The sequence below is a fragment of the Hippocampus guttulatus genome, chromosome 17, assembly GCF_054856545.1.
Source record: "Hippocampus guttulatus isolate MCC_2025c chromosome 17, RoL_Hgut_1.0, whole genome shotgun sequence".
Taxonomy (NCBI): domain Eukaryota; kingdom Metazoa; phylum Chordata; class Actinopteri; order Syngnathiformes; family Syngnathidae; genus Hippocampus; species Hippocampus guttulatus.
Genome location: NC_141277.1, coordinates 12,556,505 through 12,572,193, shown reverse-complemented (window position 1 = coordinate 12,572,193; position 15,689 = coordinate 12,556,505). Strand labels below are relative to the sequence as shown.

General features: G+C 44.9%; 1 protein-coding gene across 4 annotated transcripts in view; it reads left to right on the top strand.

Annotated features, from left to right (window-relative positions):
- Positions 1–357: 357 nt before the first annotated feature.
- The window catches only part of pam (peptidylglycine alpha-amidating monooxygenase), a 51,318-nt gene continuing 35,986 nt past the window's right edge, over positions 358–15,689 (top strand). For 2 of the 4 annotated variants that reach the window (XM_086134258.1, XM_086134255.1), the window contains exons 1-7: positions 358–444; positions 2,924–2,989; positions 3,454–3,551; positions 3,644–3,755; positions 6,623–6,746; positions 7,590–7,653; positions 15,114–15,201. In XM_086134258.1, coding sequence (XP_085990384.1) covers positions 3,664–3,755; positions 6,623–6,746; positions 7,590–7,653; positions 15,114–15,201 — 368 coding nt within the window. In that variant the 5' untranslated portion in view covers positions 358–444; positions 2,924–2,989; positions 3,454–3,551; positions 3,644–3,663. The remainder of the gene's footprint in view (positions 445–2,923; positions 2,990–3,453; positions 3,552–3,643; positions 3,756–6,622; positions 6,747–7,589; positions 7,654–15,113; positions 15,202–15,689) is intronic. The other 2 variants (XM_086134256.1, XM_086134257.1) reach the window with 2 other exon arrangements.

The following is a 15,689-nucleotide window of genomic DNA, read 5'->3' as shown; positions in this document are numbered from 1 at the left end:
AAAAAAGACGAGCCCTGGCTTTGCCTTTCGTCAGGATTTAATATGATGGTTATTTTTATTAATAGATTTTTTAATAGGAATGTTATATTTTAATAACTTTAGTTTTTATCTAACCTATACACGAATGAATAAATTAAGCGTTCAAGACGTGAAATCGACAAGGTGGGAGAACTCTGTTGAGCACTAAACAGAAAATCCTTACGGTGGCATATTTTATGCAGCTCCCGAGTTAGGAATATGAATACGTCCATAAAAATTTGTAACTGGAATTGAAACAAATACTCAGAAAAACAGAGCGTCCGCTTATATTCATTGCTTTTATTTTGAAAATATAGGAAACCGGACAGATTCGTGTATGTGACTGACAAGATAAATCCGATGGGCATGACTGAAGTTACAGTACCGTCATAATACAGTTGACGGGAGAATATCTGCGGCGTTCAGGTAACCAAGTATTCGTAATTACAAAACCTTAGTAAAGTTGTCTGTCCAAGCATAGAATTATTATTATGTAGCCAACAATTGATGTATCTCGGTGTAAGTTAATTGGCTGCTATGGCATTTTTAAACTGTGAAAAGCTATTTCTGTCTAATGTAATGTCATAACTAGTTACACCTACATGGCTTTTATGATCGGATTCATGGATTCATAATCGAATTCGAGATGGCATTCCTTCTGTCAGATTGCATTTTCAGGCGAAGGGATGCAACGCGTTTATTAGCAGCCATGTTGCAAGAGTTTAAGATGGCTATTTTGAAACATACTGTAGCTTCCTGTTTGAGGTGTGATATCTCAGAAAGGGCACTCACAATCGATAAGTCACTCTTGATAAACAAGATGAAATCAAACCAAACAAAGCGTGTCGTATTGAATGTGTCTCGTTCAATGTAATTTGTTGTTTAATTTGCAACCTCTTCAGGTTAGCTGCGTTTGATCGGCTATGGATTACTTAGAGCAGGAAATTAAAACACATTCCATCTCTATCGAGATGCACAGGTGATAGTTTGGATGTAAATTGCGTGATCGATAGATTTGTGGATGTTATTGTGTTTACTCGTGGGCTACGTGCTGTGTTCCATGATTGGACTCAGCCCTGTTTCCATAGTTTCCTCCCTCCTTCTCTCATTTGGCTGTGATGTCATGAACACAACTGCGCGGTTCAGTCGCCTCCTCCCCCTTACTTCCACCTGACCGTTGTTAGGGATGAGTCACACAGTGAGTCACAGAATTCTGTACATCGCCGATTTTTGATATCACATTGACATCATCTGGATTTGCTTCAAAATGTCGTATACAATGGTACGTACATGGATAGATAACTTTTGTTACAATTGCTGGGATCATCAAGTACCATAATCAGTTGTAGTGGGCCAGTGACCAAATATTCAAGTCAAATTTATTTTGCTCTGAATTACAATACCTCTTAAAGGTGCTTCGGGTGCTGACCATTGACAAGTATTAAATACATCACTTGGTCTTAACCCCTAGGAGGGCAAGGAAAACGAAACAAAAAAAAATCCCCAAACCTCTTTGGAAAAATGAGAAACCTTGAGAAGGCACCACAGATGAGAGAAACTAATGCAGTTCTAGATTTTGTATGGGTACTTTCAAATATCATGGTGGACTGTGATTCCAAAACACTGTAACAAGGGTAATTTACATGTTGTTAAATGCATAGCATCATCATCTCTGTAAAGCTAACTTCTCAATCAATGAAAGCAGTTAAATGTGTAAGATATCGGCCTGAAATACCATCGTGGAAAAAGTTCCAAAACTGTACCACCCAAATTGAGTTAGCAAATAAACATGTACATTTTGGTCGTAGCAACACACTAAGCAAGAGATACATAGATGTGTGTGCATTTCTCTCTCTCTTTTTATATATATATATATATATATATATATATATATATATATATATATATATATATATATATATAGAGAGAGAGAGAGAGAGAGAGAATACACACACACACACATTTATTTTGTTTTGTTACTGTCATGTACAGTATAGCATGAACAATTGTTGCTGCAGTTAACTTGATTTCTTCCTGAAGGTGTTCACATAAATAAGCAGGTACCGGTAGTCAATGCAAAACCCCCCCCCCCCAAAAAATCCCTCAAGCGTTGAGCATTTATTTTTGAAACGAGGTACTCAAATTATCCGTTTCAGCCCTAGATCTGTGCATCTGCGATCGATTGCTCTTACTAACGTACCCAGATTTTTATCAAGCGAATTGAATTTGTAGTGAGCAAACTGAATGTGAAAATATACAGATTTGAAATTTTCAGTGAAGATCAAATAAAGTTTCAGAAAAAAACTGAAATTCAATTTCAAGTCTGTTGGGACTTCAGTTTCAAATTAGTACTGTCGATTGAAATTTTACAGCTCAAATTTCGTTTTTCAATGCACTGATTCAAATGACGCTGTAAAAATTCTATTCTTGTTGTTCAAATTCTTTGTTCCGCAATTCCAAAATCATGCTGGGTAGATTCATGGAATACTTATCCCGAGGTGTGGTTCTGAGTGTGGCTAGTTGCTTGTGGACTGTGACTGAATGGCAACCAGTTCATGTCGTACCCTGCTTCAGCATGCGCGTGACCCTCATGAGGATGAGCGGTTTGGATAATAGGTGGATGATTACAATTCAGTTTTTGAATGCAATAATTCAAGTTGAGCGATTCAAAACCAAATATAACTGATTCAAATTCAATTTCTGGTGGCACATATTTCAGCACACATGGTTTGCGGCAAGGCTTCAAAGGGTGTGGTGTAATTCAGGGAGTAATTTATGAAACGTGTGTTGACGCTTAATTTTTTATGGGCCAAAAAAAATCACACATGCCATGTAAAGGACTGCTGTTTCGAAGAGAGGTTTGAACTTGGCGTGCTTACTGAACGGCTGAATGTTGTGTTTGCAGTCATGCTGCAACCTGACCATTGAACTGACAACAAGTGTTTCCCTTATATGACAACACTGTGAGTAGGTCAGTCCAAATAACTAAGTCATTTACAAGCTTCTTTCATTCCATTGTTAAATGTGTTAAGTCTGTTGTTCTGTTTTGGAGTTATGCCCAGGAAGCAGTCTGGTTTAATTTAGAAGTGCAGCGATTCCTCACAGAAGCAACCATTGGCAAAAGTGTTTATTATAATGTGCATACCATTTTAATTCATATACTGTATAAATACAATGTAGGAGCCCCCATATTGCTGGGCAGGAGAGGTGCATATATTTGCGCTTATGCAGGGAGAAAATGTTTAATAAAAAAAAAAAGTACTTTACCATCTTTTGAATCATTTGCATCAGTCTTAAAATAAAAATTGCATATCTTATCGGAAGTGTTTCATAAACTTTCCTATCTTTATGTGCAATACCTGTCATTTATAAGAGTGACCTTGCCTTGACTGTGTGATGTGGAATAATGGAGACTAAATACATCTTCTTGCCTAGTTGGTGGAGCCCCAACCAGTAGCTCAACATGCCAAGAGAGTGCCTCCTCCTTTAGATGCACTTCCTTCATCTCCTGACTGTTCAAGCAAGAGAGTAAGGTAAGTAGTTGTGACAGAATCGCTCTATTTTCAGTTTTATTTTCAGTCTTTTCCACAGCTCATGGCTTACAAATGCTGTTTCATTTTTGCAGGTGTTAGGACCACAAGCACGATGGGCCACCCGAGTTTATATATGATTCTGCTCGCATTCATTTGTCACAGTTATGGCCAGGATGCATTCAATCCACTTTACAGGTCCAAAAGGTAGGAAAATCCTGTTTTTATTTATTTTTTTCAATTTTGTAAGGATATATTTTGTTGTACTACCGGTAGTATGTTTTTGTTTGTCATATATTTTATTTTATTTTTCGCTCATACCGGTATATAAATTTGTGTCAATGTAGGCGTTACTCGATTTTAAAGAGGTTTTGAGTTGTTTTTTTTTTAGTTTTTCATTTTTTGATGATGCCAAATCTCATCTGTCTGCCAAACAGTCTTTGCATTCCTTTGGCCAGTCATCCTGTTCAGTGTCATAGGTGAGCTTGATCTGATCGCAAAAGTACAGTCAAACCTCGGTTTTCGAACATATCTGTTCTCGACCAAATCAGTTTTCGACCAAATATTTAGAGTTTTTATATGCCTCGGATTACAGCCGAAAATCGGTTCTCGACCAAACTGGGCACACTTGAATGCACCACTTTACTCCTCTTGCCTTCCTTACACGAGGAAGCGACGCTTCCTCGGGTAGACGAGGAAGTGACGCTTCCTCGTGTAGCGTTCCATTGTGAGCAGACGTGTTCAATAAAGATTTTTTTTTTTTTAAAGAGCGTAGTTTCGGTTTTCGAACAGCCTTCTGGGACAGATTATGGTCGAAAACCATGTATGACTGTATATACATGTAGCCTTTTTCAAAACTCGTAGTTAAACCCAGTGCAACAGAACGCCAAATTCGTAAACAGTCCACCAAAGTTGTGGATACGTTTAAAGCAATATTATCTCAATTAATTAAAATTATCCTAGGCTTTGAACATAGCACTTAGCCCTGTTCAATCCATCATCAAAAAAAGGACATGGACATAGGACAACTGCATACCTACCCAGAAATGTCCATCCACTTGAACTACGGGTTGGTAATGTACTGTACCATACCTTCTCTATAGTTTATTCTTGCCATCATTCTGGTAGAGATTGATCTTGGCTTGGCTTCTTTCTTTTTTTTTTTTGGTCTGTTGCCCACAATTTAAGTACCGGTATGCTGTAGCATAACCCTTGCCCTGATCAAAATGTACTGTCAAATTTTAGACCCATTTTCAAGCTACTATTAATTGGCGGTGCACACAAATCTTTCCTAAATTAAAATCATGTCACAGACATTTTTCAGTCAGTTTTTAAAATGCTGCAACAGAGTCAGCCCTGTTATGAGTTTTTAATTACATCTTCCTGGCAAATGAGGCTGGAGACTAGGTGTGTCTGGTTTTGTTGGATTTAACTGTAGCATGAGATACGGTGGATCCAAGTACTCTGTTGGTTCATGTGAAGCAACAGGTAGGCATTGGTGGTAGCGCCCTTGAGTGGTTTAGATCCTATTTGGCTGAGAGAACTTTTTGTGTTAGCTGTGGTTGTTCCACACTGCCCCACTGTTGTATGGTGTTCCACAGGGTTCAATTCTGTGGCTTTTGCTGTTTTCATTGTATCTGCTGCCTTTGGGTTCCATCTTAAGGAAACATGGTATTATTTCCTTCCATTATGGGGAGAGAATTGGGTAAAAATGATTCGCAATTACATATGCAATTGTCACACTTTTTTCAGATTCATAAATACAACTGCAATTTCTTCAGGTGCATTTGTGAATGAGCGAACACGCACATTTATTTTTGACACAAACATCACGCCCCTTTCAAGATATCCACACACACAGGTCTCTGATATTCGCATGTGTTGAAAGACCATCCCACATCCGTCCATGAGGAGGCGGTGTTGCTGTCTCCATTGAACAGAAGCAAGCTATCTCCTGTTTCTAGTTTAAAAATCGGACATTGAAAAATGGAAAACGAGCCTTTATCTTATCTTCAGTTTTTTGTTTATCAAGCAAAGGTCGGGAACAAAATGACCCTTTTTTTGTTTTCCTCAAGATTGTTTTGCCTTGACCCGGAAGACGTTCTTCTGTTGCTAGTTAATAATAGTTAATAAATAAATGCGCGTGTCGGCTTATCCTCAAACGCACATTCGACACTTCACACACAGAATCGGATATTTACAAATGATAAGTTATGACATATACAACAACAAAAACAACACACAGGAAAAACATATTCCACTGCTATGCAGATGACTGTCAGATGTATGTCCTGCTGAGCAAAAAAAGATGCTTTCTCATTGAGGCAACTTTTGTCCTGTCTCGAGGAAATCAAGACCTAGATGGCACTGAATTTCTTGAATTTCAATGAAAAGAAAACATAAATTATGGTGTTTGCTCCCAGTGGCCCTTGCACATCCCATCCTACAGACCTGGGCCCCCTGACACTTTATCTAAAGCCAACAGTCTCGAACTTGGGTCTTCAACTGGACTGCGATTTTTAAATTGGGCGGGTAAATTGGTGGTGTTTTTAAATCCATTTTTTTCATCCTAGGTAGCTGGCTAAGGTAAAGCCTCGTCTTTCTGAACTGCAGTTTAAATTGTGACTCATGTCACATCTGGGCTGGATTACGATAATGAACTTTTATTTTTGAGTCAACAAATCCTCCATCAAGCATCTCCAGTTAGTCCAAAATGCTGCTTCTCGACTCTTGACTGGTACTTGTGAGAGGAAGCACGGAACTCCTCCTCTGGCATCTTAGGACATTGAACCAAATACTATTAGAGGTACTGAGGATTTAGTAGATCCTCTCTCTGCCCATCTTTAAAATTCGTCTTAAATCACATTTTGATTCAGCTTGAGAATTCTGTTTTTAAAGCTGAGTCGCACTTTGTCAGTGTCAATAACATAACCATAATTTGAGTTTTTGAATATTTTATACTTTTTCATTAAATAGGTGAATAAAACTAAACTTTTGTCAATGTCCAACTATATACTGCATGTACCTAACTCTAATAGCCATAAATAAAACACATGTATTGGTATGTCCCTCAGGATTCAAGAAAGTGCTGGATCAGATTCCAATGATTGTTTGCCAAGATCAAATGGGCCACAAATCTCCACAAACTCACCCAACTTCTCTATGGATCTTCGAATGCCTGGTGTCATCCCAGCTCAGGTAGGGATGCTCTATTGATTAACCTACCTGTACAAACCCCCACTTTTCTACATTTGTTTAACCCTAATCGCCACGCTCTACTTGAATTGTAGAACATGGGTAATGAACAGTTTAGCAGCAAATTGGTTGAAACCCTTAAGTGACAACAAATAGGTCTTGTAAAATTGACACACTGCAGAGAAGAGAATTGTTATCAAGCCTGCCAAATTTGAATGACTAAAAGCAATGCCAAAAGACAAGGTTTTGTAATAATAACAAATAGAGCCTGGCCTCCATCTGCAGAGCTGTGTGGGCGTGTTCCCAGACGCCAAACTTCAGCTGCCAATAAGTACGTGACTGCTACATCCTTCAGGGTGATACATACGCTATCATGGGCCGCAGAGAATCTGTGGTAGCCAGGCAGCCCCTGAGCCCTGATCGCCGGTCCAGTCCACTTTTTCCCCCTCCTTCGCCTCCACTGAAATTTAGTGGGCCTCTGGTGCCGACCGTGGTGCACTGTGAGGCGGCAACACAATGCTCCGAGCCCCCTTAAAGATTTTTTTTTGTTTCCTCCTCCTTCGCACCTCACAACATCACAGCCAGCAAGTGACCACTCTAAAGCCACTGGGCCGTTTGCTGCCTTGCTACATGCACCGCACTTCCACACAGGAAAAAAACTGTCGCCTAAATAAAACAAAAATTATTTTGGGGATCTTGGACTTTAATTGCTTGTGTACAAATAGTTGGGTCGCTGGAGTCTGGATTGAAATTAAACGAGCAAGGAAACTAAAATGTTATTTTACTGTTGATGATTTCTGTAATAACAGGATTTCTTCAAAAACATTTTTTTTCTTTATGTATTAGTCGGACACTTACTTATGCATGGCATTTCCTGTGCCAACTACCCGGAGTCATGCTGCATATGTCGGTGAGTATCATTCTTATTCAACATCTACTCAAAAAGTGTTGCATTTTTTACTGGCTGGCTTTTGTTTATTGTTTTGGTAATCCTTATTGCTCTCTCAGTATTACAATTTTATAAATTCACACAATATATTACAAGGTATTACAACAACAGTACATTAAATGGGATGTTCTTCCATATTTTTTTATCTGCACTAACAAGTTATCTAATATGTGACATGATTGATGTAATAATGCCATCATTATCTAATGATATTGTGAATTAATTTTACTGCCACGCCAACTCTAAACCTAAAATGAAGTATGGGGGTGGTACTGTAGTATCATGCTGTGGGACAGTTTTTCTTAAAATGGAACTGAGGTCCTTAGCCAAGTTGGAGGGAATTACGAACAGCTCAAAATAGCAGTCAGTGTTAGCAAAAGATGTTTGTGCTGACCCGCATTCATACCACATTAAGTTCGCCGCTTGAAAAAAACGTTTTTTTTAAATCACTTGAGTTGTACTGTTTATATGTCACAATAACGGTGAAAATAGTTCTTGTATCACAAAAAATTGGTATTTGAACAGGGGTGTGTTTTATATCCACTCTTGAGGAAAATGTACAAGCAGCAAATTGTATTTTTTGAACAGATTATTATTTTTTAATCATAATGACTATTATCTACACATTATGTATATCATGTACAATACAATAAATATATATTTATATAGCACTTTCACAATACAATACATCCTGATTTATATAGCGCTTTCACAACAGTGGCAGCTGTAACAAAGCGCTTAACAAAACAGTTAACATAAAGTAAAATAATAAACACAACACATAACATAAAACTGTCACGTTACGCACGAAGCAGGAAAAGGGAACTGCTTCGTACGTAACGGAGAAAACGAAAACAAGCGGATCCCCGAAATAGCAGACACCGACAAGGACTTTGTAAAACAATAATATTTATTATAAACAAAAATCCCGCCTAATAAAACAACAGAAAACGCTGGTCTCAGAACGATAGCCAGGAAATAAGGAACGCGACAACAGAAAGCGCTGGTAAAAACGAGCACCAGGAAATAAGGAAATACGACAACAGAAAGCGCTGGTAAAAACGAGCACCAGGAAATAAGGAAATACGACAACAGAAAACGCTTGCAAAACAACGGCAAGGAAAAATATGTTAAACGAGTACTGATTTATGTACGCTAAGAAAATGTTTCCCGTGGTACGACGATAATATAACCAACCGCGAATGGTGTCGAATATGTGTAATCATAGGCAATAGCAGTGGCACTGCATGCAATACTCCGGCAATGGGTCGACCGCCGGAGCGCCTAGATATAGCAGGTGCAATCTCTGGCAAATAGGCAGCAGGTGTGCAGGCGGCAGAAGTGAACGCGTGCCACCTGCTGCCGAATACGGATCATGACAGTACCCCCCCCTCTCAACGGACGCCCCCCGGCGGCCCACCCGGTTTGGACGGGTGAGAAGCGTGGAAGTCACGAATCAGGGACGGATCTAGGATCCAGGAGCGGGGGACCCATTGCCGATCCTCTGGCCCATAGCCCTCCCAGTCGACCAGATACTGGAACCCCTTACCCCTGCGCCGAGAGTCCAGGATGGCCCGCACAGTGTAAACGGGGTCACCGTCGACGACCCGCGGAGGAGGAGGCGGGGTGGGAGACGGAGCCAAGGGACTGGTCGCCACCGGCTTGATCAGCGAGACGTGGAACACGGGGTGAACCTTCATTGAGGCCGGCAACCGGAGCTTGACTGTGACGGGGCCGACGACAGAGTCCACCACAAACAGTCCGGTGAACCGTGGCCCCAACTTGGCAGATGTGCCGGCCAGGCGCAGGTCCCTCGTAGCCAGCCACACCTTCTGCCCCACCACGTAGGTCGGCGCCGGGCGTCGCCGACGGTCCGCGATCTGCCGGTTCCTGGACGCGGTGTGGGACAATGCGGCCCTGGCCTCCTTCCACACGCGATGAGCCCGTTTGAGGTGGAACTGCACCGACGGAACCTCCACCTGACCCTCCTGGGACGGGAACAGCGGTGGTTGGTATCCGTAGGCCGTCATGAAAGGGGACCGCCCAGTAGCTGAAGAGACGAGGGTGTTGTGCGCATACTCCACCCAAGTGGTCAGCCCAGGACGAGGGACGGTGGAGACACACGCAACGGAGGGCCGCCCCCAGATCCTGGTTAGCGCGCTCCGCCTGCCCATTGGACTGCGGGTGGTATCCCGACGTCAAACTCGCCGTGGCCCCCAGGGACCGGCAGAACCGCTTCCACACCTTGGACACGAACTGGGGCCCCCGGTCGGATACAATGTCCTGAGGGATGCCATGGAGGCGGAAGACATGCCTGACGAGGAGGTCGGCGGTCTCCAACGCCGACGGCAATTTGGACAGAGGGATGAAGTGGGCCGGTCCACAATGGTGAGAATGACGGACCGCCCACGGGAGGGGGGAAGACCCGTGACAAAGTCCAGGGAGATGTGGGATCAAGGTCGAGGAGGAATGGGTAGTGGTTGGAGCAATCCAGCCGGAGGCCGATGCGAGGCCTTGCCGCAGGCGCAGGTGGAGCAGGCGTTGATGAACTCCATGACGTCCTTCCGTTGCTCCGGCCACCAGAACCGCTGGGAGATGAGGTGCAAAGTCCGGTTCACCCCGGGATGGCAAGCCACCTTGGACGCGTGCCCCCACTGCAACACCTCCGAGCGCAGTGGTGGAGGTACAAACAGCTTCCCTGCGGGACAATCAGCCGGGACTTGGGCCCCATCTTGGACCTCCTGAACCCTCCGCTCGATCTTCCACCTCAACGCCCCCAGGATGCGATGGTCCGGAAGGATGGTTCCAGGTGTGGGGTCCCTTTCCGCAGGATCGTGGAGGCGGGAGAGGGCGTCAGGCTTGGTGTTCTTGGATCCGGGACAATAGGTGAGGGTGAAATTGAATCGTGTCAACAGAAGCGCCCACCGGGCCTGTCGCGAATTCAGTCTTTTCGCGGACCGAATATATTACAGGTTCTTGTGATCCGTGAACACAGTGAAGGGCTCTTTAGTCCCCTCGAGCCAGTGTCTCCACTCCTGTAGTGCTGCCACCACAGCTAGTAGTTCACGGTTTCCCACGTCGTAATTCGCCTCGGCGGCACTGAGACGACGAGAGAAAAAGGCGCAGGGGTGCAGCTTCTGGTCAACCGGAGAACGTTGAGACAAAACTGCCCCCACTCCTGAATCCGAGGCGTCCACCTCTACTACAAAAGGGTGGTCTGGATCAGGATGCTGCAGTACCGGTGGGTTAGTGAAGGCTCTTTTCAAGTTCGTAAACGCTGTGTCCGCGTCCGAGCCCCATGTAAACGGGAGCTTAACGGAAGTCAGCCGGGTTAACGGTAGAGCCTGTTGGCTATAATTACGAATAAAACGTCTGTAGAAGTTGGCAAACCCCAAGAAGCGTTGCAGTTCCTTGCGGCTGGTGGGTGTAGGCCACTCCACCACCGCCTTGGTCTTTACGGGGTCGGCTCTCAGTTTACCCTGCTCGATGATAAATCCCAGGAAGGAGATGGTTTGTACGTGGAACTCACACTTCTCTGCCTTGACAAAGAGCCTGTTCTCTAATAACCGTTGTAAAACGAGCCTGACGTGCTGTTTGTGCTCCTGCACTGACCGGGAGAATATTAAAATATCATCAAGATAGACGAAACAAAAAACGTTCAGCATGTCCCTCAATACGTCGTTTACCAGACTCTGGAACACAGCGGGGGCATTAGTCAGACCGAAAGGCATGACTAAGTATTCGAAATGGCCTAATGGGGTCTTAAAAGCCGTCTTCCACTCATCCCCTCCCCGCATGCGAACCAGATGGTACGCACTACGCAAGTCTAATTTTGAAAAAATTGTGGCCGATTGTAATGGAGCGAAAGCGGAATCTAACAACGGCAGGGGGTATTTATTTTTGATCGTAATGTCATTGAGCCCCCAATAATCCACACACGGCCGTAACGACTTGTCCTTCTTCTCAACGAAGAAGAACCCGGCACCTAACGGTGATCGTGATGGTCTGATGAGACCTGCAGCGAGCGAGCTATTAATGTAGTCCCTCAATGCCTCTTGTTCAGGTCGAGACACTTGATATAATCGAGAGCTCGGCAGCGGGGCGCCCACCTGCAGGTCTATGGCGCAGTCGTACGGACGGTGCGGAGGCAGAGATCGGGCGCGATCCTTACTAAAAACCTGTTTCAAATCGTGATAGTAACTAGGCACCCCGTCAAGGCAGATGTCTTCGGTGGCATCGTTACCGACACGCGTGTGCCCCCCTACGACAGACCGCAAACAATGCTCGTGACAGAACGGGCTCCATAGTTCTATGGCCGGGCGGTTCCATGATATGATTGGGTTGTGAGTTTTGAGCCAGGGTAAACCGAGAATAACCGGAACGGCTCGGGAATGCATTAAATAAAACCGTCTGTGCTCTACATGATTCCCTGACAACCTGAGCTTAAGCGGTTCTGTGATCCGTGTTACCACCGCCAGAAGGCGTCCGTCGAGATCGTGAACACGTTTCTTTTCAGCTAGTTCCTCGCTCGAACAGCCTATCTCCGAGGCAATGTCGGTGTCCAGGAAACAGTCATCGGAACCGGAGTCTATCAGGGCCCAGATCTGACGCGCACGAGACGCCCCGTAGATCTCACCCTCGAGTTCAAGTCTCCTGGTGCATCCCGGTCGAGAGTCGACTCTCCGAGGCTCTCGAGATTCAGCGCGAGGTCGTGACTCACAGTACTCGATGGTCGTAGGGGGTTGAAGTCCCGATGGGCAGGGAGCGGCCCGATGTCTCGGTAGGTCGCTGTTGGAACCAGCCTGGTCCTCGAACTGGGGTCGTCTCTCCTCCGGTCGGGAATTGCCGCCCTCCAGCTGCATCGACTCCTCCCTGGCGGCAGCCCTCCGGTCGCTGGGGTGCTCCCCGGACCCAGCGGTCCGAGTTGTCTCGGGGAATGCACCGTGCTCCGCTGTGTGCCGGAACGGGAACCAGCCACCTCCGCGCTCCCGGCTTCTCTCTCTCAGGCGGTTGTCCAAGAGTAGAGAGAGATCAATCAGCTCCTCCAGGTCGGTACTGTTGTCGCGGGTGGCCTATTCATCTTTCAGCGTCGTGTTAAGCCCGCGACAAAACAAGCCACACAGCGCCCGGTCGCCATAGCCACTTTGGGCAGCCAAGATGCGAAACTCGATCGAGTAGTCCGCCACGGATTGTCTTCCTTGGCGAAGCTCCAGGAGTCGACCCTCAGCCTCTCTTCCTCGCACAGGATGGTGGAACACCCGACGAAACGCCGCCACAAAGTCGGGGAAGGAAGACCGAAGGTTCGGTTTTGCTTCGCGCACTGCAATTGCCCATGACGCCGCCCGACCAGTCAATAAACTCATGACGTAGGCAACCTTCGCGTCATCACTGACGTAAATGGAAGGCTGCTGGTCAAAAACGAGCGAGCACTGGTGGAGGAAGTGCCCGCACTGACCATGCTCGCCTCCATAGCGTGGAGGATGTGGAAGCCTCGGTTCCCTACAAAAGGTAGGAGACGGGACGGGTACCTCCGGGGTAGGTGCTCTCCGCCCTTCTAAAAAATGTACGCGAGGTTCGTAATCCTCGAGCCTGTGAGCCAACATGGAGACCGCGACGCGGAGCTCAGATATAGTTTGGCTCTGCTGACTCCTAAGTTGCTCTTGACGGGTCAGAGCCGACAAAACCTTATCGATGTCCGCGGGATCCACGGTGGCCGGAGTATTCTGTCACGTTACGCACGAAGCAGGAAAAGGGAACTGCTTCGTACGTAACGGAGAAAACGAAAACAAGCGGATCCCCGAAATAGCAGACACCGACAAGGACTTTGTAAAACAATAATATTTATTATAAACAAAAATCCCGCCTAATAAAACAACAGAAAACGCTGGTCTCAGAACGATAGCCAGGAAATAAGGAACGCGACAACAGAAAGCGCTGGTAAAAACGAGCACCAGGAAATAAGGAAATACGACAACAGAAAACGCTTGCAAAACAACGGCAAGGAAAAATATGTTAAACGAGTACTGATTTACGTACGCTAAGAAAATGTTTCCCGTGGTACGACGATAATATAACCAACCGCGAATGGTGTCGAACAATATGTGTAATCATAGGCAATAGCAGTGGCACGGCATGCAATACTCCGGCAATGGGTCGACCGCCGGAGCGCCTAGATATAGCAGGTGCAATCTCTGGCAAATAGGCAGCAGGTGTGCAGGCGGCAGAAGTGAACGCGTGCCACCTGCTGCTGAATACGGATCATAACAAAAACACGGACAGTCATGCAGTCCTAACCACTTTTCCCTCACACGCTTTGTTGTTTAAAGCAGTTTGGGATGAAAGAGGAGAGAATCAAAGTGTCCTTTCACCAGTGGATCAGAGACGTCATGCTCACAATGTGCACACGTCGGCTACAAGCTAAGTTTCAAAGTCAACAATAAGCTGTAGCATCCATTGATGAAAAAAAGAGATTGGTTCACTTCTCCTGTCCCATGTAAATCCATTTCAATTCCAAGTGGCGACTCTCAGTTCCAAATACGCATCTGCGCTCCGCGCCAACGCTCCTCTCTCCTCATCCTCAACTTCAGAAGCCATCCATCCAGTTGCACCAACGACGACTGTCCAACAGCGCCGACATCTCCACTGAACAAAACAGATTGGTTCACTTCTCCTGTCCGATGTAAATCCGTTACAATTCCAAGCAGTGACTGTCAGTTCCAAATACGCATCCGCGCTGTTCTCCTCTCTCCTCATCCTCGGCTCCACAAGCCATCCATCCAACCACACCAACGCAGACTGTCCAACAGCAGCAACATCGCCACTAAACAAAACAGACCTGTGTAAAATGCTGCCCATTACAGGCGCAAAAAACACAAGCACCCGGGGCTGTCCAGCACCGACAGTCAATGGCACCGTCATTCCTCCCAATCAAAATCTGTGCTGGTACAGGCGTGCTGCCGAGAAGGCGCAACCACCAAGCACAGATTCTTCTCCTTTGACGAATGTCGTGGCCAAAATAATTTTCCATTTATGTTTTCATCTTTTTTAATTAGATGTATCGTTTCAACTCTCATTTCTGTTTAACTTTGTTCATTTTTTGTGTGTGTGTGTGTGTGTGTTTTTTTTAATGCTTTTCCTGTTTGAGGACCAGTCCCCCACTGATTCATCCGCTTTATTGTAGTTTTATGTTGAGAGGGAAGAAATTTCATCTGTGCTGTATGTTACACATACCTGAACATTTGACAATAAAGTTGTATTCAATTAAATTCAATTTATGAGTGAAGGATATAGAAGGGACTAAAGAGAAATGCTTTTAATACAAAATTGGTTAAAGGATTATTATTTTTAAATTGTATGCTATACATTTAGTTCAGTCTTCATTTATGATCTATATTTTCGAATGGAATATTTTTCCTCCTCAGTGGACTTTATGCCTCGGGCTACAATGAACACAGTCCATCACATGCTGCTGTACGGCTGCAAGTCCCCCGTCTCCACCACCAATTACTGGTAATACCTAACTTGATGTTTGTTTTTCACAGGTTCGTTGTACAGTTATTAATATGGCAAAACTAGTTTTGTCTATGGAGCTGGCTTTTATTTGAGAACGTCCAGAGCACTACCTCGGCTGGAATAGGGAAGAGGGGTTTGTGGTGTCTGGGGTCTGATGATTTTAGATGTGGTTTGAACTTTATCCTGTTGAAAGACCCATGACGTGCACCTAAGAGTAACATTTCACACACTACGCGAGTGGGGAGCTTTATTTACGTCCAGAAAAATAAATAAGAATAAGTCTTCATGTGCCTGATATGGCAAAGGAGCCAGTTTTGGCATCAGAGCACATCCAGGAGAGGGGACATTTTGGTGCTCAATAAATGATAGTCTTCCATCGGCTAGCAACCAGTCCAGGGTGTCCCCTGCCTACTGCCCGAAGACAGCTGGGATAGGCTCCAGCACGCCTCGCGACCCGTGTGAGGATAAAGCAGATCAGAAACTGG